The following is a 26680-nucleotide window of genomic DNA, read 5'->3' on the forward strand; positions in this document are numbered from 1 at the left end:
CAGTTTGTGCTTGAGCTCCTCCCATTCCTGCTGATGCGACTGGTGCCAGTTGAATTCCGTCGATTTTTTTACGAGATGGCGCATGTTTGTTGTATGAGAAGCCAGGTTGGGAATGAACTTCCCAAGGAAGTTGACCATGCCCAGGAATCTTAAGACAGCCTTCTTGTCAGCCGGTCGTGGCATGGCTGTGATGGCGCTAACCTTGTCTGCATCGGGACGGACCCCGGACCTTGAGATGTGGTCCCCGAGGAATTTCAGCTCCGTCTGGCCGAAAGCACACTTCGCACGGTTGAGACGCAGGCCATTTTGCCGTATGCGGGTGAAGACACGTCGAAGACGATGCATGTGTTCCTGCGGAGTGGTGGACCAAATGATGATATCGTCCACATATACACGTACCCCTTCGATGCCTTCCATCATCTGCTCCATAATGCGGTGGAATACTTCAGATGCCGAAATGATGCCGAATGGCATCCGGTTGTAGCAGAATCTGCCAAAAGGGGTGTTGAATGTGCATAGTCTTCGGCTGGCCGGGTCCAGTTGGATCTGCCAGAATCCTTTGGACGCATCCAATTTAGTGAATATGTTGGCTCGCGCCATCTCGCTGGTGAGGTCTTCTCGTTTTGGGATGGGATAGTGTTCCCGCATGATGTTGTTGTTCAGATCTTTTGGATCTATACATATACGGAGCTCGCCAGAGGGCTTCTTTACACAGACCATGGAGCTGACCCATGGCGTGGGCTCCGTGACCTTGGATAGGACCCCTTGGTCCTGAAGAATCTGCAGTTGTGCCTTGAGGCGGTCTTTGAGAGGCGCAGGAACCCTGCGAGGTGCGTGAACGACAGGGATGGCGTCCGGTCTGAGTCGAATCTTGTACGTGTGTGGCAATGTCCCCATGCCTTCAAAAACCTCCTGGTTGTGAGCGAGGAGGGAATGGAGATTCGCGTGGAACTCAGCATCCGGGAAGTCGGATATCTCATCTGGAGAGAGAGACATGATGCGCTGTACCAGGTGAAGGACCTTACACGCTTGTGCGCCCAGTAACGAGTCCTTTGATGAGCCCACAACTTCGAAGGGGAGTGTGGCCGTGTACCTCTTGTGAGTCACCTGTAGCTGGCAAGATCCTACGGACGGGATAACGTTCCCGTTATAGTCAACCATCTTAAGCCGGGATGGTGTGATGAGTGGTTTGACCTTCATGGCCTGGACTGCAGAGTAAGCAATCAGGTTGGCGGATGCGCCGGTGTCCAGACGGAAGGCGACGCGCGATCGGTTGACCGTCAGGGTGGCACACCACTCATCGTCTGGATTGATGGCATTGACCTTGTTGACATCAATGACGGCAACTCTGAAGTCATCCTGGTCATCTGCATCACTTAACTGGAAGTCTTGATGCGTGGGCTGGACGGTCCTGACTCGTGTGCGAGGTTGTCGAGGATGCGCCGGATCCATGGGTTGAGCCGCACGACAGCGGGCTGCGTAGTGGCCTATCATGGCACATCTGTTGCACTGTTGGTATTTTGCAGGACATTGCCCTTTTAAGTGTAGACCTCCACACTTGCTGCACGTCATGACGTCACGGCGTTCGTTGCGCCACTGCGCATGCGCAGTGCGATCTTGCGGTGGGCGCGCCTGCGCAGTGCGTCCCTCGTTGTGGCCGTTATTCTTGGCGCGCACCTGCGCGGGAGACCGCGAAAAGCGCGGGAAGCGGCCGCTGTCGTCCGGGCCGTGGGGCGGGAAGAAATCGACGGCCTGGATGCGTTCAACGTCGTGGGCGGCCTGGCTTGCCGATTCGACGGCTGGGGACCCCCTCCGTGCCAACTCGGACGCCTGAAATCGGGCAAAACGGCAGGTCGCATTTTCATGGAGGACACAGGCTTCCACAGCAGACGCTAAGGTGAGGCTCTTTATTTTAAGAAGCTGCTGGCGTAGGCCACTGGAGGCAACGCCAAAAACAATCTGGTCCCTGATCATGGACTCTGTGGTGGTGCCGTAACCGCAGGACTGCGCTAGAATCCGGAGGTGCGTCAAAAAGGGTTGAAAAAGCTCCTCCTTACCTTGCAGGCGTTGCTGAAAGATGTATCTTTCGAAAGTTTCGTTTACTTCAGTTTGAAAGTGCTGGTCCATTTTGAGGATGACCGTGTCATATTTGGCCTGGTTTTCGCCTTCCTCGAACACCAGTGAATTAAAGACATCATTTGGGTGGGGGCCTGCGTAGAAGAGGAGCATTGCAATCTTCGAATCATCCGAGACATTCTGTTTTTCGGTGGCACGGATGTACAGGTCAAATCGCTGCCTGTAGAGCTTCCAGTTGGTGCCTAGGTTCCCCGTGACTTGCATCGGCTGCGGTTTGCCGGTGTGGTCCATGTCCAGAATGGCAGGTTGGTAGGCAGGTATCGATCCACTCCTGTACCATGTGGTGTTGGGTGTTCTAACACACAGAAGAGCCAACACAGTTGCATATGGTACAACACTTGTTTATTTAAACTTGCTATTTACAACTTGGTCTTTGCACTCTGCACGTGGGGGGCTCCCTGCTTGTGGTGTTTCAACAGCTCTTTCATGCTTCCTTCTCCCCAGACCTACTGACCTCCAGGTGTCGTGCTCGTGCTTTTTATGTGGTTGGTGTTCTTGTCTGTGATTGGTTGTGGTGTTGTGTACTCTGATTTGCCTGTTAGTGTGTCCATCATGATGTGTGTGTTTGAATATCATGACAGAGAGTATTCCATCACACTCCTGACTTGTGCCTTGTAGTTGGTGGGCAGGCTCTGAGTGTCAAGGGGTGATGGTTAGATCCTCTCTAGTAGGAGATGATCGTTGCCTGGCACGTGTGGCGCGAATTGCCACTTGTCAGCTCAAGCCTGGATATTGTCTGGGATTTGGACACGGACTGCTTCATTAAAGAGCAGCAACAGGCCAGTCAGCCCATCAAGTCTGCTCTGCCATTCAATGAGATCTTATCTGATGTGATAATCCTCAACTCCACGTTGCGGCCTCCTCCCCCAAACCCTCGATTCCCTTAGTGATTAAAAACCTGTCCCTCTCAGCCTTGAACATACCTAACGCCCCAGCCTCGACAGCTCTCTGCGGTGAAGAATTCCACAGATTCACTCCCCTCAGAGAAGAAATTCCTCCTCATCTCTGTCTGAAATGGGTGACCCCTCACTCTGAGGTTCTGCCCTCTGGTCCTAGACTCTCCCACAAGGGGAAACATCCTCTCAGCATCGACCCTGTCAAAGCTCCCTGAGAATCCGAAATGTTTCAATAAGGTTTGATTCCCGGCTTGTGTCACTGTCTGTGTGGAGCCTGCAATGTCTCCCCGTGTCTGCGTGGGTTTCCTCCCACAGTCCAAAGATGTGTGGGTTAGGTGGATTGGTCATGCTAAATTTGTCCATAGTGCCTGAAAGGTTAGGTGGGGTTACTGGGATAGGGTGGTGTGGGCTTGAATAGGAAGCTCCTTCCAAGGGCCGGTGCAGACTCAATGGGCCGAATATCCTCCTTCTACATTGTAGATTCTAAGGTTGTCTCTCATTCTTCTAAACTCCATTGAGCACAGGCCCAACCCACTCAACCTCTCCTCAGAAAACCCCTCCCAACCCGGGATTAGCCTCGTGAACCTCTCTGCACTGTCTCCAATGCCAAGACATCTTTCCTTAGATAAGGGGACCAAAACTGTGCACAGTATTCCGGGTGTGGTCTAACTAGTGCCTTGTGGAGTTCAACTATTTCCCATTTTGATATTCCATTGCCTTTGAAATAAAGGCCAACATTCCATTTCCTTCCCTATTACCTCAGTCTCTGCCCAAATCTCACAGTCACTCGGCCCAAATCACAGAGTCACTCGGCCCAAATCACAGAGTCACTCGGCCCAAATCACAGAGTCACTCGGCCCAAATCACAGAACCACTCGGCCCAAATCACAGAGTCACTCGGCCCAAATCACAGTCACTCGGCCCAAATCACACAGTCACTCCGCCCAAATCACACAGTCACTCCGCCCAAATCACACAGTCACTCCGCCCAAATCACACAGTCACTCGGCCCAAATCACAGAGTCACTCGGCCCAAATCAGAGTCACTCGGCCCAAATCACAGAGTCACTCAGCCCAAATCACAGAGTCACTCGGCCCAAATCACAGTCACTCGGCCCAAATCACAGAGTCACTCGGCCCAAATCACAGTCACTCGGCCCAAATCACAGTCACTCGGCCCAAATCACAGTCACTCGGCCCAAATCACAGTCACTCGGCCCAAATCACAGTCACTCGGCCCAAATCACAGAGTCACTCGGCCCAAATCACAGAGTCACTCGGCCCTGACAATACTTACAAAATCAGAGTCTGACATTGAATGAAGAGGTGATCAGATGGTGAAAGAGGCGACATTAAAACAGGTCTTTAACCGATTAGAAAGCAATAAATGCTGCACATGGCAGATATTCACAAACATTGTACTTACTGTGATCGTCTTTGCATCGATTTCTGTAAAGATAAATTCTCCTCCATCAAAGTCACCATTCAGATATAAAATAGCACTGGGGAGAGAGAGAGACAGAGAGAGAGTCACTGGGGAGAGTGAGACACAGAGAGAGAGTCACTGGAGAGAGTGAGACAGAGAGAGAGTCACTGGAGAGAGAGAGAGAGACAGAGAGAGAATCACTGGGGAGAGAGAGAGAGACAGAGAGAGTCACTGGGGAGAGAGAGACAGAGAGAGAATCACTGGGGAGAGAGAGAGAGACGGAGAGAGAGTCACTGGAGAGAGTGAGACAGAGAGAGAGTCACTGGGGAGAGAGAGACAGAGAGAGAATCACTGGGGAGAGACAGAGAGAGAGTCACTGGGGAGAGAGAGACACAGAGAGAGAGTCACTGGGGAGAGTGAGACAGAGAGAGTCACTGGAGAGAGAGAGAGACCGAGAGAGCGTCACTGGGGAGAGAGAGAGACAGAGAGAGAGTCACTGGGGAGAGAGAGAGACAGAGAGAGAGTCACTGGGGAGAGAGAGAGAGACAGAGAGAGAGTCACTGGGGAGAGAGAGAGAGACAGAGAGCGTCACTGGGGAGAGAGAGACAGAGAGAGAGTCACTGGGGAGAGAGAGAGAGAGACAGAGAGAGTCACTGGGGAGAGGGAGAGACAGAGAGAGAGTCACTGGGGAGAGAGAGAGACAGAGAGAGGGTCACTGGGGAGAGAGAGACAGAGTGAGCGTCACTGGAGAGAGAGAGAGAGACAGAGAGAGGGTCACTGGGGAGAGAGAGACAGAGTGAGCGTCACTGGGGAGAGAGAGAGACAGAGAGTGTCACTGGGGAGAGAGAGAGACAGAGAGTGTCACTGGGGAGAGAGAGACAGAGAGTGTCACTGGGGAGAGAGAGAGAGAGCGTCACTGGGAGAGAGAGCGTCACTGCGGAGAGAGACACAGAGAGAGAGTCACTGTTGAGAGAGAGACACACAGAGAGAGAGAGCGTCACTGCGGAGGGAGAGACAGCGTCACTGCGGAGGGAGACAGAGAGAGCGTCACTGGGGAGAGAGAGACAGAGAGAGAGCGTCACAGCGGAGAGAGTGACAGAGAGTCACTGCGGAGAGAGAGAGAGAATCACCGGGGAGAGAGAGAGAGAAAGAGAGTGAACGTCACTGGGGAGAGAGACAGAGAGAACGTCACTGAGGAGAGAGAGAGAGAGAGAACGTCACTGGGGAGAGAGAGAGAGAGAGAGTGTCACTGGGGAGAGAGACAGAGAGAGCGTGACTGGGGAGAGAAAGAGAGACAGAGAACGTGACTGGGGAGAGAGACAGAGTGAGAGTCACTGGGGAGAGATAGAGAGAGAGAGAGAGAGACAGAGCGAGAGTCACTGGGGGGCGAGCTGAATTTGAAATCACTGGTGTGGAAGCTGGTGTTCAGTGAGACATGGTGACTCACGTTATAAGAATCATCTGGGAGAGTCTGTGGAGAAATCCACAGACATTCGCTTGACTTCCGAGAGGAGTGTGTCTGACCACAGTCAAATTGTATGTTTAAAATGGACTGTGTGATATTGACACCATTGTAGTTAAAGATGTACTTTGTAATACGTCTTAACATTAAAATCTGGGTATAATTGCTAAGCTAAGGGGGGAGTGAAAGATTATATAATAATCCAATTTTTTCATGTATAATAAATGACTTTTTCCTGTTGTTAAAACTGAACGAATCTGTGTCTCTGTTCCTCACGTTTCACAAAAAAAGTCAAAGTTGTGGGGGCGAATTCTCAACCTCCCCAGCCGTGTGCTCCTCAATGGCACGCACTCGCCCGCAATGGGATTCCCTGTTCCTGCCCCTGGCCAATGGGATTTCCCACTGTGCGCCCCCCCCCTCCCCCCGCGGCTGGAACCAAAAGTCCCCCACGGTCGTTTGAGCCAGTGTTCCATTCTGGATCCTCCCATCCAGTTATAAAATCCACTGGGATCATAGCAGAGTGGGCAGGTCGCCAGTGGCTTCTCTTGCCAAATAATCCACACACTGCAAACAAAATCTGCAGGCGTGACTCACGCCATCGCGCTGGTGGGTGGAGCTGGGAAAAGGTGCCGCCCTGGAATCCTGAATAACAGGGAGCAATGCCAGGGGGCAATTCTGGGGGGGGAATTCCAGGGGACAATCCCGGGGGAAATGCCAGAGAATGCCAGGGAGAAATGTTGGGGCAATCCCAGGGGTAATCCCGGGGGAAAATCCAGGGGACAATCCCAGGGGCCAATCCCAGGGGTAATCCCGGGGGAAAATCCAGGGGGAAAATCCAGGGGACAATCCCAGGGGGCAATGCCAGGGGAAATGCCAGGGTACTGCCTGGTATGTCCATCTCCCCCGGGGTCTACTTTTACCTGTTCATCCCCCATGGGTTCCCCAGCTGGTTCTCATATCTAGAAAGCTTTTATAAACCCCGCCTACGTGATGACACGCTGGTGAAAGGGGGGGGGGGGTAGGATACTGCAGGAAGCACTTTAATTAGATGCTAATTTATGGAAATCAGGTTCCTGGCGTTTCTCTTCTTATCTTAATCTTTATTGTCACAAGTAGGCTTACATTAACACTGCAATGAAGTTATTGTGAAAATCCCCTAGTCGCCACACTCCGGCACCTGTTCGGGTACACTGAGGGAGAATTCAGAATGTCCAATTCACCTAACAGCACGTCTTTCGGGACTTGTGGGAGGAAACCGGAGCACCCGGAGGAAACCCACGCAGACACGGGGAGAACGTGCAGACTCCACACAGACAGTGACCCAGGCGGGAATCGAACCCGGGACCCTGGTGCTGTGAAGCAACAGTGCTAATCATTGTGCCACCCTGGGCGTTTCTGGGCCGGGTCCTCGTTCCGTCAGCGGTGAGGGACGGGGGAACACTGAACAGGAGATCTTGCCACCGAGATCTCGTGGGACTTTGCACCGGCGACACCATATTCTCCCCTGGTGAACACTGGCAGGAAATCCAGGCCAGGGTCATTGGGTGCCAGAGGAACAGAGACAGTGGCCAGGTGCAAATGATGAAGTGGATGGAAAGTCTCTCGAGACAGCAAAACCGAGAATCTCGCCGGTAAGATCTGAAGATACGATTGCACCCACCATTGGCGTAACAGGATTCCTGCCCAGGTAGGTTGGGAATTTCATTTAAATACATTTAATTCCCATTAGTGGATTCCCCCAGCACCGTCTGCCCACACTATGGTCAGATCAGCGAGGTTTGTGCCTGGAGAACCACAAAAAGGGAAACGCCATGGACACACAGGTAAGTAGAACCCTTGGGGGAGACGGCCATGCCCGGGCAGTACCCTGACATCTCCCCCTGGCATCATCCCTGGCACTGCTCCAGCACCCTGCACAGTACTGGTACAGTGACACCGCCTCCTGGCACCAAACTTGCCTATTACCATCGCACCCTGTCTGCACACTGCCAATGGCACATCTCCTTACCTGTAGTCTCTGTACGTGTAAGCTGGTGGCTCCTTCCAACACTCACTGGCATCTGGGTCGAGTAGGCAGTTATCAGCGTGGATTGGGTGGCTAAGGTCATTGCGATTGTCTTGCTGACCTGGAAATATTTCAGAGACATCAGCCTATTGCAAACCCTCCACATAAAAACCTGGTGTCTTCTCACTGCACCTCTCTGAGCTGCCGATAGTTTATGTCCAATCCCAGGGCGGCAATGGGTGGAACAAATCAGACATGAAGCCCCGGCAGCAATGGCGGTTTTCTCCCCCCCGTGTAGTCAGGCTAGCTCCAAGAGGCGGGTCCATGATGTATCGCTGGTGGGGCAGTTACTCATTCTCCGCCCCCCCTCCTACCCCCCCCCCCACCCCAGCGACACGCTGAGCCGAGAGTCAAGGCGCCATTGTTAAAGTCTGCCTTCGCGCAGAAAGAGCAAACCCACCAATCCCTGCTGCACAGCCCAGGCCAGACCAGGGGGCAGCGACCAGGGGGCAGCGACCAGGGGGCAGCGACCAGGGGGCAGCGACCAGGGGGCAGCGACCAGGGGGCAGCGACCAGGGGGCAGCGACCAGGAAATGCCCGAGAAGGATCAGGGGCACTGCCTGGCACGCGATCACATCCTGAGCGGTGCACTAACCCAAGCTCCTCAGGGTGGTCTTCTTGCCAGGTGTATGTCCTGTGAGACCAGGCGTGATTCACTCCGTTCTGTTCTCACACCAGTGAGAATGGATTTTTACTGGGCATGGCGAGGGGGAGTGGCGGGGGAGGGGGAGGGGGGGGGGGGGGGGGGGGGTGATTCAGGCGTTGGGGCCAGATAATCAGATGAACACTTCAGTGTGGCCTCTGTCGTGATTATCACCTCGCTCTGGTATTTATACTGTCTTAAAAACCAACTTTGCAGCTTTTACAATATTTACCACTCTGCTCCGCGAACCCGCCCAATGTGAACGGGAGCCGGTAGTCCCGGCCCAACGTCCTGAAGCGATCGACGCCCCTCCCTAAATAACTCCCTCCAAACAGAGTTAAAAGCCGCAAACTTGCAGCAGCTTCCCAGCAGGCTGAGTGATCAGGGAGCAATTCCACCGACAATGCGGGAATATGAACAATGTGGGAATATTTGGAAGTTCAACACTGGGAATATTTTGAAATATTCATCTACAAAATGATGAGGGGCATAGACAGAGTGGATAGTGTTATGGGCAAGGCGTTTTCTGAACCTCAAAATGTATCATCGAGTTCAACCAAACTCTCCCTTTAATGAATTGTTGCTTTTCCAGTGCACGGCTTGTTCCCCAGGAGTGGGATTACAATTATGGACTCGTGGGTTTTAAAACATAACAATGTTTATTCCATGAATTCAAATTGACCTATCAAATAAATATTGGATCTCTTAACACCCCTGACTTCAAAGATAACCCCGAACGTAATACAACACTAAATAATCCCTCAAAATGTTCCTTCAAACATCCAAAAGGCTTCAAACCTTCAAAACAGTAACACCCCAGGTCACAGTTAATATAAATTTTCTGTTTTATGGCAGAGATATGTCAGCTTGGTTGACTTCAGCTCCAGCACCTTGCTTTCTTCCTGCAGCTCTCTGGAAACACACAGACACACCCAAGCTGCTTTCTCAAACCTGGCTTTCTCCCTTCAAGCAGCTCACAGCAAAAACAGCCAGGCACTTTTTTAGCTGCTCTCAGCAAAACTGAAACCAAAAGCAGAAGTGAGCTCAGCTCCCCCCCTCTGGGACATCACTTCAGTAATATGATCATCTCCATTCCTTAAAGGTACATTGCTTAAACATCCATTTCTTGAAGGCACTCTTGCATGACACCTCCCCCAAGAAAAAAAAATAAACCATCAACTTCAAGATGATTTCATTTTTCACTTTTGCTCAATCCACTAAGAAATGTACACAGTAAATATACATTTTAATTTAAAGAAAACAACACACTCAAACAGGTATTTTTCTTTGTTCTTCTTCCTCCAACCGAAATCCTTCTCGATTGACAGTCTCTTTGAACAAAGTCTCTGCACGATCCATCCATTCCTCTACTCCTCGGCATTTCTCTTTAGAATCAGATACTTTAGTTCAATCTGACCACAGACTCCCTTGCAATTCTCCAATACAGGAGCATTGGTGATCACAGCTTTCAGGCAGTCAAATGCCTGTTGAAAGTCCGCTGTCCATTGAAATTTTTGACGTTTCTTTAGCAAGTCCATCAGTGGAGCAACCACACTACACATCTTTTGCGCAAAGGTTCGATCAAATCCATTCATGCTAAGAAATCGCATTATTTCCCTTTGTCTTGAGAGTATCGGAAACTCCGCAATGAAAGTGATTCGGCTTCTCCAAATTCACTTTCGGCTAGGTTCATCACCAAACCTGCCTCCTGAAGTCGATCGAAGAACTCCATACGATGTTTAAAATGTTCTTTCCATATCTGGAAGTTGGAAATAAAAGCAGATTGTCCCACTTTCTCCATGCAATCCTTCAATGGTGGGACAGGATAAGAGTCCATTCTTGTAACTGCATTCACCTTTCTGTAGTCCACACACAACCGTTGGGTACCGTCTGGTTTAGGCACCATCACTATGGGTGAGCTCCATTGGCTGCAACCCACTTCAATTATGCCATTTTTAAGCATACTCTCAATCTCTCGGGTAACCTGTGCCAATTTTAAAGGATTAAGTCTATATGGATGTTGTTTGATTGGAACAGCATTTCCCACATCTACATCATGTATAGCCATTTTAGTACTTCCCAATTTATCTCCACAAACTTGCCCATGTGACATCAATAACTCTTTCAGGTCAGTTTGTTTTTCCTCTGGAAGGTAACTTAACAATTCATCCCAATTTTTAAGAACATCCTCATTTTCAAATTTAATTTGAGGTATGTCAAATTCACAGTCATCTGGATTTGGTTTGTCACTTTGAGTTAGAATCATTAAAACCTCCTTTTTCTCTCCTTCCCTTTCAAAGTACCTTTTAAACATATTCACATGACACACTCGGTGAGTCTTCCTTCTATCTGGTGTTTTTACCACATAATTCACCTTTCAATCTGATACGGTCCACAAAACCTTGCTTTTAAAGGCTCACCTACCACTGGTAGCAACACTAAAACTTTATCTCCACTGGCAAAACTACGAACTTTGGATTTCTTGTCCGCTACCCGTTTCATCACATTGTGCAACTTTCAAATGTTGTCTAGCCAATTCACCTGCTCTATTTAATCGTTCCCTAAAATTTGACACATAATCCAATAATGTAATTTCTGATTTCTCACTCACCAATTTTTCCTTAATCAATTTAAGTGGTCCTCTTACCTCATGACCAAAAATCATTAGGTGCATCCCTAATTGCAAACAATACGAATGGAATTCCTTTATCCCAATCCTCTGGATAATCTTGACAATACGCCCTCAACATTGTCTTTAATGTCTGATGCCACCTTTCCAATGCTCCCTGCTATTCTGGATGGTACGCAGTTGATGTAAATTGTTTTATTCCTAAGCTATCCATAACTTCTTTGAATAACTTTGAAGTAAAATTTGATCCTTGATCCGATTGAATTTCTGTGGGTAGTCCATATCTGGTAAAGAATTTAAGTAACTCCTCCACAATCCTTTTAGCTGTAATATTACGTACTGGAATAGCCTCTGGAAATCTAGTAGACACATCCATTATAGTCAAAAGATATTGATTCCCATTTTTTGTTTTAGGAAGCGGTCCTACACAATCAATTATGACCCTCGTAAAAGGTTCCTCAAATGCTGGAATGTGTATTAAGGGCGCTGGTTTTATCACTGCTTGAGGTTTCCCTATCACTTGACATGTGTGACATGATTGACAAAATTTAACTACATCTTTATGTAGTCCAGGCCAATAAAAATGTTTCTGGATTTTAGCTTGAGTTTTCCTTATTCCCAAATGACCTCCCACTGGTACCTCATGTGCAACTCGCAACACCTCCTTTCTATACCCTACCGGCAATACTACTTGATGAACTTCTGCCCACTTTTCATCCGCTTGCATATGTACAAGTCTCCATTTTCTCATCAAGACTTAATTTTTACGGTAATAATACTCTGGTATACTCTCAGATTCCTCTTCCGTGTATGCTTTCTGATACATCCGTTTTATTTCTACATCTTTCTGTTGTAACTCCGCCAATTTTCCTGAACTAAAAATATCTGCCTCATCCTCCACCTGTTCTTGTTCTTTTTCAACCATCTGATCAAAAATCGTTTCTGATAATTGCACTTCAACTTCATCTTCACTCTTTGATTTCTCCTCTTGTCTTAACCTGTGACTTTGCGACCTTGTTACTACACAATCCGGAAAAATCCCAGGATATTCGTCCTTCAACACTTCAGTAGTCTGATTTTCCACTGGCATCACTCCCACCTGCGATCCAGCTATATCATTACCCAAGATAAACTGTATTCCTGGACTAGATAGTTTATCTATTACTCTTACTACCACTTCACCACTCTTCACTGGACTTTTCAACCATACCTTATATAATGGAGCGCTGCTCCTCTCACCCTGAATTCCACATATCACCACCTTTTCTGGCAACATTCTTCCCAAACTACATAATTCCTCATCTCTTACCACTAAAGATTGACTAGCCTCTGTATCTCTTAAAATTGTAACTTCTTTACCTGCTCCTCCTGATACACGAGTAAACTTTACCCACACAAGTAAATTATTTAAATACATCTGGCACCTTCTTAACAATTACTTCTTGAACAAGCTGTACAATCGTTTGCACCTCCTTCGCTTCCCTTGGGCTTTCCTTTACCACTCTAACACACCCCACTGTCTTATCCTGTTTTACCACATCAGCCACCCCAGTGCTTTTCTTCAACCACCAACACTGTGACTTTACATGGCCTAGTTTATTTCAGTGAAAACATCTGAAACTTTTCATTTATTTTCCACCCTCCTGGATTTCTTTTTTAATCTGAGGTACACTCGCTTTATTGTCTCCTATCAGATCACCTTTACCTTTACCACTTGAGTATTTCTCATGTCCCCAGTTTCTATCCCTCACCGGCTGAAACTGATGTCGGAAACCAATCTTTGATTTATGAACTAATTCATCATCATCTGCCATTTCCGCTGCTAATCTCGCAGTTTTAACCCTCTGTTCTTGCACCTGAGTTCTCACTACATCAGGAATTGAATTTTTAAACTCCTCCAAAAGTATAATTGCTCTGAGAGCTTCATACATTTGGTCTATTTTCAAAGCCCTTATCCACCTATCAAAATTACTCTGTTTGAGCCTTTCAAACTCCATGTATGTTTGACCAAATTCTTTCCATAAATTTCTAAACCTTTGTCTGTAAGCTTCAGGCACTAGCTCAGATGCACTTAAGATGGATTTCTTCACCTCCTCATACGTTCCAGATACCTCCTCCGGTAGTGATGCAAACACTTCACTAGCCCTACCTACCAGCTTTGTTTGAATCAGTAACACCCACATGTCCTGTGGCCATTTCCTTTGTTTAGCTACCTTCTCAAATGAAATGAAAAAGGCTTCCACCTCCTTCTCGTCAAACCTTGGCAATGCTTGGACATATTTAAATAGATCCCCACCACGTCTTCGACTATGACGCTCTGTCTCATTATCCTCATCACTATCATCCAACTGTACGTGTCCCTTTGAGTCTGCCAATTTTAACTGATTTTCATGTTTCAGAGCCATTTTCCGAAGTTCAAACTCTCTCTTTTTCCCTTTCCTCTCTATCTTTCTTTGTTTCTTTCTTCTCTCTCCTTTTCTTTTTCCTCTCTATCTCGTTCTCTTTCCTTTTTCCACGCTCTCTCTTTCGTATTTAAGCCGCTTTAATTCTTTCTCATGTTCCATTTGTTTAATTTGCAACTGAATTTTTGCCATTTCCCATGAGTCAAACTCTATCTCAGGCAACTTTAAATGCTTAACCACCGCCATAATTACCTCATCTTTTCGCATTTTGTCAGGTAATGTTAACTGCAATGTTTTTGCCAGACCCAACAGTCTGCTTTTCGTCTCTGTCCGTAAGGTACTGCGTGTGACAGTCTCCACCCCCAAAATCTTCTGAGCCTCTGAAAGAGCCATTGTCCACAACACTCTCCCCACTTAAACTAAAATACCACACCGGAAAAGCAACAATCCTTCACTGTCTTTGAAAGTTCACAAAAGCCAATCCAATAGGTAGACTTTTATCCCCCTCGAGCCCCCAATTGTTATGGGCGAGGCGTTTTCAGAACCCCAAAATGTATCATGGAGTTCAACCGACCTCTCCCTTTAATGGATTGTTGCTTTTCCAGCGCACGGCTTGTTCCCCAGGTGTAACATTACCATAAGACCATAAGACATAGGAGCGGAAGTAAGGCCATTCGGCCCATCGACTCCACTCCACCATTCAATCATGGCTGATTCCAACTCCATTTACCCGCTCTCTCCCCATAGCCCTTAATTCCTCAAGAAATCAAGAATTTATCAACTTCTGTCTTAAAGACACTCAACATCCCGGCCTCCACCGCCCTCTGTGGCAATGAATTCCACAGACCCACCACTCTCTGGCTGAAGAAATTTCTCCTCATCTCTGTTCTAAAGTGACTCCCTTTTATTCTAAGGCTGTGCCCCCGGGTCCTAGTCTCCCCTGCTAATGGAAACAACTTCCCTACGTCCACCCTATCTAAGCCATTCATTATCTTGTACGTTTTTATTAGATCTCCCCTCAACCTCCTAAACTCCAATGAATATAATCCCAGGATCCGCAGACGTTCATCGTATGTTAGGCCTACCATTCCTGGGATCATCCGTGTGAATCTCCGCTGGACCCGCTCCAGTGCCAGTATGTCCTTCCTGAGCTGTGGGGCCCAAAATTGCTCACAGTATTCTAAATGGGGCCTAACTAGTGCTTTATAAAGCTTCAGAAGTACATCCCTGCGTTTATATTACAAGCCTCTTGAGATAAATGACAACATTGCATTTGCTTTCTTAATTACGGACTCAACCTGCAAGTTTACCTTTAGAGAATCCTGGACTAGGACTCCCAAGTCCCTTTGCACTTCAGCATTATGAATTTTGTCACCGTTTAGAAAATAGTCCATGCCTCTATTCTTTTTTCCAAAGTGCAAGACCTCGCACTTGCCCACGTTGAATTTCATCAGCCATTTCTTGGACCACTCTCCTAAACTGTCTAAATCTTTCTGCAGCCTCCCCACCTCCTCCATACTACCTGCCCCTCCACCTATCTTTGTCTCATCGGCAAACTTAGCCAGAATGCCCCCAGTCCCGTCATTTAGATCGTTAATATATAAAGAGAACAGCTGTGGCCCCAACACTGAACCCTGCGGGACACCACTCGTCACCGGTTGCCATTCCGAAAAAGAACCTTTTATCCCAACTCTCTGCCTTCTGCCTGACAGCCAATCGTCAATCCATGTTAGTACCTTGCCTCGAATACCATGGGCCCTTATTTTACTCAGCAGTCTCCCGTGAGGCACCTTATCAAAGGCCTTTTGGAAGTCAAGATAGATAACATCCATTGGCTCTCCTTGGTCTAACCTATTTGTTATCTCTTCAAAGAACTCTAACAGGTTTGTCAGGCACGACCTCCCCTTACTAAATCCATGCTGACTTGTCCTAATCTGACCCTGCACTTCCAAGAATTTAGAAATCTCATCCTTAACAATGGATTCTAGAATCTTGCCAACAACCGAGGTTAGGCTAATTGGCCTATAATTTTCCATCTTTTTCCTTGTTCCCTTCTTGAACAGGGGGGTCACAACAGCGATTTTCCAATCCTCTGGGACTTTTCCCTGACTCCAGTGACTTTTGAAAGATCATAACTAATGCCTCCATTTCTTCAGCTATCTCCTTTAGAACTCTAGGATGTAGCCCATCTGGGCCCGGAGATTTATCAATTTTTAGACCTCTTAGTTTCTCTAGCACTTTCTCCTTTGTGATGGCTACCATATTCAACTCTGACCCTGACTCTCCTGAATTACAATTATGGACACATGGTTTTTAACATAAAACAATGTTTATTCTATGAACTCAACTTAACCTTTTAAATAAACATTGGATCCCTTAACACCCCTGACTTCAAAGATAACCCTGAAAATATTACAACACTAAATAATGCCTCAAAATGTTCCTTCAAACATCCAAAAGGCTTCAAACCTTCAAAACAGCAACACACCAGGTCACAGAATATAGATATTTTCTGTTTGATGGCAGAGATATATCAGCTTGGTTGACTTCAGCTCCAGCACCTTGCTTTCTTCCTGCAGCTCTCTGGAAACACACAGACACACCCAAGCTGTTTTTCAAACCTGGCTTTCTCCCTTCAAGCAGATCACTGCAAACCAGAACTTCACAAGCTGCTGTCTCAAACTGGCTTTCTCCTTTTAAGCAGCTCACAGCTAAACCAGCCAGGCACTTTTTTAGCTGCTCTCAGCAAAACCAGCCAAGCACTTTGAAACTGCTCTCAGCTAAACCAGCCAGGCACTTTTTTAGCTGCTCTCAGCAAAACTGAAACCAAAAGCAGAAGTGAGCTCAGCTCCCCCCCCTCTGGGACATCACTTCAGTAATATGATCATCTCCATTCCTTAAAGGTACATTGCTTAAACATCCATTTCTTAAAGGCACTCTCGCATGACAATAGTCAGAGGCTTTTTCCCAGGGTTGAAAGGTCAATTACTAGGGGGCATAGGTTTAAGGTGAGAGGTGCAAGGTTTAGAGTAGATGTACGAGGCAAGTTTTTTTTACACAGAGGGTAGTGGGTGCCTGGAATTCACTGCCGGAGGAGGTGGTGGAAGCAGGGACGATAGTGACGTTTAAGGGACATCTTGACAAATACATGAATAGGATGGGAATAGAGGGATATGGACCCCGGGAGTGTAGAGGATTTTAGTTTAGACAGGCAGCATGGTCGGCACGGGCTTGGAGGGCCGAAGGGCCTGTTCCTGTGGTGCACTTGTCTTTGTTCTATTAACAATGTAGGAATATTTAGAATATAAGCAATGGGAATATTTAGAAATTAACAATGTGGGAATATTTTGGAATATTAACACTGAGCATATTATGAATATTAACAATGTGGGAACATTTGGAATATTAACAATGTGAGAATATTTAGAATACTAACAATGTGAGAATATTTAGAATATTAACAATGTGAGAATATTTTGAATATTAACAATGTGAGAATATTTAGAATATTAACAATGAGAATATTTAGAATATTAACAATGTGGGAATATTATGAATATTAACAATGTGGGAATAGATGGATAGGGCGGTAATTGGCTGTGTTGGATTTGTCCTGTTTCTTGTGTACAGGGCACACCTGGGCAATTTTCCACATTGCCGGGTAGATGCCAGTGTTGTAGCTGTACTGGAACAGCTTGCCTCGGGGTGAGGCAAGTTCTGGAGCACAAGTCTTCAGTACTGTTGCCGGAATATTGTCAGGGCCCAGAGCCTTTACAGTGTCCAGTGCCTTCAGCCGTTTCTTGATATCATGTGGAGTGAATCGAAATGGCTGAAGGTATTTATGACAGGAATAATGAAACAGGAATAGGGTAGGCCACTCGGCCCCTCGAACCTGCTCCACCATTCAATAAGATCATGGCGGGTCTGTTTGTTTTCAAATTCCACATTCCCATCTACCCCGATAACCTTTGATCCCTTTGCCTAACAAGAATCTATCTACCTCTGCCTTAAACATATTCAGTGACCCCGTCCACCACCTTCGGAGGCAGAGTTCCAAAATCGCACAGCCCTCAGAGAGAGAGAAATTCTCCTCAGCTCTGTGCTAAAACTGTGCCCCTGGTCTGGACTCACCCACACGAGGAAACACCCTTCCACACCTACCTTGTCAAAAACGTTCAGGATCTTATGAAGTTCAATCAAATCACCCCCTCACTCATCTAAGCTCCAATGGAAACAAGCCTAGTCTGTCCAGCCTTTCCTCATAAGACAACCCACTGATTCTGGGTACCAGTCTGCTAAACCTCCTCTGAACCACCTCCAATGTATTTACATCCATCCCTCAGTAAGGAGACAAGAACTTCACACAGTATTCAAGATGTGCCCTCACCAACACCCGATATAACTGAAGCACAACATCCTTACCTTTATGTTCAATTCCTCTCATAACAAAGGATCGCACTGCGTTAACCTCCTTCATTACTTGCTGCACCTGCTTACTAACTTTGTGACTCCCAGATCCCTCTGCACCTCAGAATTCTGCAATCTGTCCCCATTTAAATAATACTCTGCTTTTTTATTCTTCCTGCCACTCAACAACTTCAGACTTTCCCACATTATACTCCATCCGCCAGATGTTTGCCCAACCTGTCCATGTCCTTCCGCAAACTCCTTTTGTCCACTTCACAAGATACTTTCCCACCTATCTCTGTGTCAAATGCATCTCCCATGCCTTCTCTCTCCCCACTTAACTCATTGATATGAATTGTAAAAGTTGAGGCCCCAGCACAGATCCCTGCGGGACTCCACTTGTCACATCCTGCCAACCTTCTCTGTCTTCTGTCAGCTGATCTTCTATCAAGGCTAATAATTCAGGGCGGTACGGTGGCACACAACTCCAGGGACCTGGGTTCAATTCCGGCCTCAGGTGACTATCTGTACGGAGTCTGCACGTTCTCCCGGTGTCTGCGTGAGTTTCCCCCAGGTGCTCCGGTTCCAGCAGGCCATGGCCCAGTCTCTGCAGGCCATGGCCCAGCCCCGGCAGGCCATGGCCCAGTCCCAGCAGGCCACGGCCCAGCCCCAGCAGGCCACGGCCCAGCCCCAGCAGGCCTCGGCCCCATCCCAGCAGGCCTCGGCCCAGCCCCAGCAGGCCACGGCCCAGCCCCAGCAGGCCACGGCCCTGTCCCAGCAGGCCACGGCCCAGTCCCAGCACGCCACGGCCCAGTCCTAGCAGGCCATGGCCCAGCCCCAGCAGGCCTCGGCCCCATCCCAGCAGGCCTCGGCCCAGCCCCAGCAGGCCACGGCCCAGCCCCAGCAGGCCACGGCCCAGTCCCAGCACGCCACGGCCCAGTCCTAGCAGGCCACGGCCGAGTCCCAGCAGACCATGGCCCAGTCCCAGTAGGCCTCGGCCCCATCCCAGCAGGCCTCGGCCCAGCCCCAGCAGGCCACGGCCCAGCCCCAGCAGGCCACGGCCCAGTCCCAGCACGCCACGGCCCAGTCCTAGCAGGCCACGGCCGAGTCCCAGCAGACCATGGCCCAGTCCCAGTAGGCCACGCCCAGTCTCTGCAGGCCATCGCTGACAGCATCAGCGCCATTGGCTGGGTGATGGACGGCGTTGTACAGACCCAGACAGGGATGGCGAACTCCCTGAGCTCCATGGCCGTGAACGTCCAGACCCTGGTCGATATCAGCGCTGGCCTCCAGGACTGGCAGCGCCCCAGGTGCTGGATCCGCCCGCACCCCCATCCCATGGAGAGCCCCGGGGGCCACCAGGCACCCCGGGGGGGGGGGAAGAGGAGGTGCTGGGACCCGTCCCAGGCCCCCCGAAGGGGTGTCCCGGAACCCCGCGCCACTTCAGCCCCCCCCTACTGCCCCTGGTGGGCAGCGGGCAGAACAGGCTGGCACCACGCCATCCCAATTGCCCAAGGTGCGGCCTGGCCCATCCAGGTGGGGCTGCCCCAGGAAGCGGCCGCCGTTGGGGACCCCAGTCACAGGGCAGGAATCACAGGAGTCCACCTCCAGTTCTGCTGTACCGTCTGGGGAAACACCGAGACGTAGTCATAGGGCCCGTAAGGCAAACGCGGATGAGTGAGCCGACACGGGTGCAGGGCACAGATTAGTTAGATGGGCTCGGGCACATGTACAGGACGTCTGTTATTAAACACATTCCACACCTATGCGAACTGCCCCTGTTCTCTGTCCGATGCGTACGGGGGTGGGGCGGGGACTGTGTGCAGCGTGTGTGAGGGGTGCTGCGATAGAGGTTGGGCTCCGGTGCGTGTGACCTGCGACCCCCTCACGGTACCCCCACGCCAGCCGCCCCGGCCATACGACAGGGCCGTGAGATGCAGAGTCTGGGCCGCGAGCAGGGTCCACCCAGGGGGAGGGTCTTGATGTGGCCATGAGTCAGACATTGTCGGACGATGTGCAGCTCGGCGTCCATCGCAGAGGGGGCTGTCACCATCCTCTATGCCTTGTAGCAGACCCGCGTACTCCACCGATCCTACCCCATCCGTGTGTGCCGCAGGCGGATGTGTCATGGAGGGTGGTGTGCATGCGGGTGTTGTGGTGGTTGTGGTGATGGGGGTGGGGGAGGCGAGGGTGGTCGTCCGTTGGGGAGGTGCCGAACCCGCTGCCTGTGCCCATACCCATCACTACTGCCACCCACCGTGGTCGCCGAAACGGGCGGCTACCAGCGCCTCCCGTGCCTCCTGGCCCAGCTGGCGGCGTCGGGCAGCCTCGTGTTCCCGTCCATCCCCCATGGATCGGCTCCCCCCTCGCCATCCCCCTCATCTGGGGAGGAGGTCCCCTCATCCTGACCGTCCTCCTCCTCCAGCAGGTCGCCCCTCTGCTGGGCTGTGTTGTGCAGGACGCAGCAGATCACGACGATGCGGCCGACCCTCTCCGACGGGTACTGGAGGCCCCTGCAGAGAGGTCCAGGCATCTGAAGCACATCTTGAGCAGCCAAAGCACCGATCAACCACACCCCTGGTCGCTGCACGGGCATCGTTGTAGCGTTGCTCCACGCCAGTCTGTGGCCTCCGTATAGGCGTCATCAGCCACGACCGCAACGGGTAACCCCTGCCGCCCAGCAACCAGCCCCGCAGCCGGGGGAGGGGGGGGGTGACCCTCGAACATGGCAGGGATGAACGATTGGGACAGTATAAAGGAGTCATGCACATTGCCAGGGTACCTGGCGCAGACGAGCAGGATCGTCATCCTGTGGTCGCAGACAAGCTGCACGTTCATTGAGTAGGTACCCTTCCTGTTTAGGCACATGGTCCTTTCCTCCGAGGTGGGCCGCATGGCGATGTGCCCTCCATCAATCGCCCCCTGCACTATGGGTATCCGGGCAACAGTGGCGAACCCCGCTGCGCTGGCATCCTGGTGGGCGCGGTCCGCAGGGAACTGTATGTACCGGTCCGCGATGTGGTACAGGGTGTCGGTGATGGCCCCGATGCACCTGTGCACCGTTGGCTGGGAGATGCCGGACAGGACCCCACTCGGCGACTGGAATGACTCTGTCACGAAGATGTTGAGGGCGACCGTCACCTTGACGGCCACCAGGAGGGCATGTCCACCCCTGGTCCTGCGTGGTGCCAGGTGTGCCATCAGGTGGCAGATGTGGCCGACAGTCTCGCGGCTCAGCCGGAGTCTCCTCCTGCTCGCCCTGTCCGGGAGGTCCTCGAAGGACATGCGGGGCTGGTACACTCGGTGTTGCATCGGACGCCTCCGTGGCCCTGGCACACCCTCCTCCCCCTCGGCACCCCCGTGCTGTGGCTCCCGCGAGGTGCCCTCCTGCGCCTCTCGGGCATGCAGCCCTGCGGCCTGGGCGCCTTGCGTGTGCCCCACTGCAGCCCGCTGCTGTACTGCTGGCTCCGCCTCACTCTCGCGCCCGTGCTGCAGCTCCCACTGGGCCTCACGCAGGGCAGCAGCCCCCACCACAGCGGCCAACAATGCTGGGAGATGGCTGAACATTGTATGATCTGTAGGGGGTGGGAGTAGACAGGGTTTCAGCATTGGTATACCCCCCTCCACGACCAGGTGCCATGGGCAGCATGGCAGGCCCGGTTGCCAGCACGCGCCCCACCCCGCCCCCTCGGTGCCCTGGCACCTGTCGGCCGTCCCCCCTGCTAGGGCCACCGTCCGCTGGCACTGCCCTCAGGGGGGGGGCTGCCGGTGTGGTGCGGGGGGGGGGGGGTCTGGCACATGTCAGGGCGGCCGGGCCCCGTTGGCTGCGACGGTGGACGGGCTGGGTGGACGACCGCGTGTCCACCGTCATGGTGGGCCATAGCCCCCCGCAGCCTTCTGTGCCCCTACTGCCCCCACCTCCCCCCACCCCCACCCCCGGCAGCACATGTGTGGGGCCACTGTGCTACTGTGACGCCCTCAGCTCATTGGTTTTGGGATCGCTTCGCTCTGTCTATTACTTGCTGCTGATGCTGTTTGCCACACAAGTAGTCCTGTGTTGTAGCTTCACCAGGTCGTCACCTCATTGTTCGGTCTGCCTGATGTTGCTCCTGGCACCCCCTCCTGCACTCCTCATTGAACCAGGGTGGATCCCTGGCTGGGTGGTAATGGGGGGGTGGGGGATATGCCGGGGCCGTGAGGTTACAGATTGTGGTTGATACAATTCTGCTGCTGCTGATGGCCCACAGCGGCTCACGGATGCCCAGTCCTGAGTTTTAGATCTGTTCGAAGTCTCTCCCATTTAGCACAATGGTCGTGCCGCACAACACAATGGAGGGTATCCGCAATGTGAAGACGGGACTTTGTCTCCACAAGGACTGTGCGGTGGTCACTGCTCCCGATGCCTTCATGGCATCCACTTGAGGTTAGAAAATGAACGGGTGTTAATGTAAGCCCACTTGTGACACTAAGATTCTTATTATAATCTTGCATCGTGATATAGCACAGGACTGCCATTCATCCCAGCATTTTCCAATTCTTTGGTAGAGTTATCCATTTAATTTAATTCCCACTGCTGGGAAAGAAAAGAGTCACATTGGGCTCGAGACGTTAGCTCGGTTTCTCTCTCCACAGACGCTGCCAGGCCAGCTGAGTTTTCCCAGGATTTTCGGTTTTATTATAGACAACGACACCTCAGAGGCCATTCTGGTCTCTCCCCCCCCCCCCCGCCCCCTGTGCTGAAGGTCTGTCCAATTGATCCCCCCCCCCCGTGCTGAAGGTCTGTCAAATTGACCCCCCCCCCCCCCCACAGCCCTGTAGTTTCTCCCCCTTCAGATATTTCTGCAATTTGATTCTGAAAGTTCCTCTTGAATCTGCTTCAGGCAACACCTTCCTGATCACAACAACTGCCTGAGCAAAGTACATTCTCATCCCGTCCACTTGTTTCCCGATCATCTTCAATCTGGCTCCCCCTCCTCCGGTCACACAGCCAAAAGCCGTTTTGATTTTAACCCTCTTGATACAATCTCCTGGTAACTTTCTCTGGTGTAGGGTGAATCGACCCAGCTTTCCCCATCTCTGCTCACTCAATCCATCAATACATTGGCTGTCTTGTACAATTACAATTCTTCCACCCAGACCCCCACTACACCCGAGCTTCATGTCAAACAATTACTTTGTCTCAACTTTCTTTACTCAATCTTTGCACACTTTACCCGCACCACTCGCCCTCGAGAGAAAGGAGCCTCACCTTCGATAGCTGTTCGACACACCAGGTGTGTGTAGGAGAAGTACAGAGTGGAGTTCAACATGAAATAGGATTCAATGATCTTCCGCGCCTTCTCACTGACATCATAGAATAATGTGGCTCTGTGCAATGGAATTCGGCCCTCATACCCAAACTGAAAAAGAGAAGTGGAATGGTTAGGGGGAAGAGAACCTGGACTCAGCGAATAGGAGTTGATCATTAACATGCATGGGCAGATCATCAGTAATAATAATAATAATCGCTTATTGTCACAAGTAGGCTTCAATGAAGTTACTGTGAAAAGCCCCTAGTCGCCACATCCCGGCGCCTGTTCGGGGAGGCTGCTATGGGAATTGAACCGTGCTCCTGGCCTTGTTCTGCATAACAAGCCAGCTGTTTAGCCCACTTTGCTAAACCAGCCCCTATCCAACAAAGTTCTAATCATCTTCTTCCCATTCCTGAATCGGTCTCAGTTAAAGAGGGAAGGCAGAAAAACAGCCAGGTCCCCAGCTGCTAATTGAGAATCAGGGAGCTCCTTCAGAAGTGTTGGCATGGGGACAGAGTGGAATTCTGGGTCCAACATACCTGACTCCATGGCTGACACTCACTGGTTTGGATAGGATTGGATTTGTTTATTGTCACGTGTACCGAGGTACAGTGAAAAGTATTTTTCAGCGAGCAGCTCAACAGATCATTAAGTACATGAGAAGAAAAGGAATAAAAGAAAATACATAATAGGGCAACACAACATATACAATGTAACTACATAAGCACTGGCATCGGATGAAGCATACAGGGGTGTAGTGTTAATGAGGTCAGTCCATAAGAGGGTCATTTAGGAGTCTCGTGACAGTGGGGAAGAAGCTGTTTTTGAGTCTGTTTGTGCGTGTTCTCAGACTTCTGTATCTCCTGCCCGATGGAAGAAGTTGGAAGAGTGAGTAAGCCGGGTGGGAGGGGTCTTTGATTAAGCTGCCCGCTTTCCCCAGGCAGCGGGAGGTGTAGATGGAGTCAATGGATGGGAGGCAGGTTCGTGTGATGGACTGGGCGGTGTTCACGACTCTGAAGTTTCTTGCGGTCCTGGGCCGAGCAGTTGCCATACTAGGCTGTGATGCAGCCTGATAGGATGCTTTCTATGGTGCATCTGTAAAGGTTTGTAAGGGTTAATGTGGACATGCTGAATTTCCTTAGTTTCCTGAGGAAGTATAGGCGCTGTTGTGCTTTCTTGGTGGTAGCGTCGATGTGGGTGGACCAGGACAGATTTTTGGAGATGTGAACCTAGGAATTTGAAACTGTTAACTATCTCCACCTCGGCCCCGTTGATGCTGACAGGGGTGTGCACAGTACTTTGCTTCCTGAAGTCAATGACCAGCTCTTTAGTTTTGCTGGCATTGAGGGAGAGATTGTTGTCGCTACACCACTCCACTAGGTTCTCTATCTCCCGCCTGTATTCGGACTCGTCGTTATTCGAGATCCGGCCCACTATGGTCGTATCGTCAGCAAACTTGTAGATGGAGTTGGGACCAAGTTTTGCCACGCAGTCGTGTGTGTACAAGGAGTAGAGTAGGGGGCTAAGTACGCAGCCTTGCGGGGCGCCGGTGTTGAGGACTATTGTGGAGGAGGTGTTGTTGTTCATTCTTACTGATTGTGGTCTGTTGGTCAGAAAATCGAGGATGCAGTTGCAGAGTGGGGAGCCAAGTCCTAGGTTTTGAAGCTTTGATATGAGCTTGGCTGGGAATATGGTGTTGAAGGCGGAGCTGTAGTCAATAAATAGGAGTCTGATGTAGGAGTCCTTGTTTTCGAGATGCTCTAGGGATGAGTGCAGGGCCAGGGAAATGGCGTCTGATGTGGATCGGTTGCGACGGTATGCGAATTGCAGTGGATCAAGGCGTTCTGGGAGTATGGAGGTGATGCGCTTCATGATCAACCTCTCGAAGCACTTCATTACGACTGAAATCAGGGCCACTGGTCGGTAGTCATTGAGGCACGTTGCCTGGTTCTTCTTTGGACCGGTATGATGGTGGTCTTCTTGAAGCAGGTGGGGATCTTGGAGTGGAGTAGGGACAGGTTAAAGATGTCCACGAATACCTCTTCCAGCTGGTTCGTGCAGGCTCTGAGTGCACGACCAGGGATCCCGTCTGGGCCCGTCGCCTTCCGAGGGTTCACTTTCAGGAAGGCCAATCAGACTTCGGAAGCTGTGATGGTGGGTATGGGTGAATTATGGGCTGCTGGGGCACTCGCCAGCGGATTGTTGGTTACCTGCTCGAACCGAGCATAGAATGCATTGAGTTCATCGGGGAGGGGTGCGCTGCTGCCAGAGATACTGTTCAGCTTCGCTTTGTAGCCCGTTATGTTGTTTAGTCCTTGCCACAACCGCCGAGTCAATGAGCGTGAGAGAAGGTGGAGGCAACGGGGGAAAGAAAATCCAGCCTTCAATCGTCAGCCTAATGTGTGGGCAAACCAGAATAGTGCTGATGCTTGAGGCATCTTCCTGTAGCCGACAATCACACTTCCCCAGAGAAGATCAGGAATATCAAAGTAAAGATGGGTGTGAAGCGTAATGTCTCTGTATTAATTTCTGCATCTGGACATCACTGGTAAAGTTAGCATCTCAGCAAAGGGCCGGTTTAGCACACTGGGCTAAATAGCTGGCTTTGAAAGCAGACCAAGGCAGGCCAGCAGCACGCTTCAATTCCCGTACCAGCCTCCCCGAACAGGTGCCGGAATGTGGCGACTAGGGGCTTTTCACAGTAACTTCATTTGAAGCCTACTTGTGACAATAAGCGATTTTCATTTTCATCTATTCCTCATCCCTAGTTGCTGCTGGAGAAGGTGGTCCTCCAATTTCTAGAGCAACACCCACGTTACTGTTAGGGAGGGAGGCCCAGGATTTGGATTCAGCGGCATTGAAGGAGCGGTGATAAGTAAGTTACATTCGAGCCACTTAAATACCCGGCAATGACCATCTCCGACAAGGCAGAATCTAACCAGCGCCCCCTGACATTCAATGGCATTACCATCGCTGAATCCCCCACAATCAACATCCTGGGGAGTTACCATTGATCAGAAACTGAACTGGACTAGCCACATTAATACTGTGGCTACCAGGGCAGGTCAGAGGCTAAGTATCCTACAGTAACTCACCTCCTGACCCCCACCCACCCCCACCCCGCCAAAACCATCTACAAGGCACAAGTCAGGAGTGTGATGGAATACTCTCCACTTGCCTGGATGAGCGCAGCTCCAACAACATTCAAGAAGCTCGACACTATCCAGGACAAAGCAGCCAGTTTGATTGGCATCCCATCCACAAACATTCAAACCCTCCACCACCGACACACAGTACCAGCCGTGTGTACCATCTGCAAGATG

General features: G+C 50.4%; 1 protein-coding gene across 2 annotated transcripts in view; it reads right to left on the reverse strand.

The window, feature by feature from the left end:
* The window catches only part of p3h2 (prolyl 3-hydroxylase 2), a 290038-nt gene that overhangs the window by 15246 nt on the left and 248112 nt on the right, over positions 1-26680 (reverse strand). Inside the window, exons 11-13 of one of the 2 annotated variants that reach the window (XM_072473639.1) lie at positions 23315-23465; positions 7929-8046; positions 4459-4534 (exon numbers count right to left, since the gene is read on the reverse strand). In XM_072473639.1, coding sequence (XP_072329740.1) covers positions 4459-4534; positions 7929-8046; positions 23315-23465 — 345 coding nt within the window. Of the gene's footprint in view, positions 1-4458; positions 4535-7928; positions 8047-9268; positions 10613-23314; positions 23466-26680 lie in introns of those variants that run through there. The other variant, XM_072473641.1, reaches the window with a different exon arrangement.

The sequence above is a fragment of the Scyliorhinus torazame genome, chromosome 14 (genome assembly GCF_047496885.1).
Source record: "Scyliorhinus torazame isolate Kashiwa2021f chromosome 14, sScyTor2.1, whole genome shotgun sequence".
Lineage (NCBI taxonomy): Eukaryota > Metazoa > Chordata > Chondrichthyes > Carcharhiniformes > Scyliorhinidae > Scyliorhinus > Scyliorhinus torazame.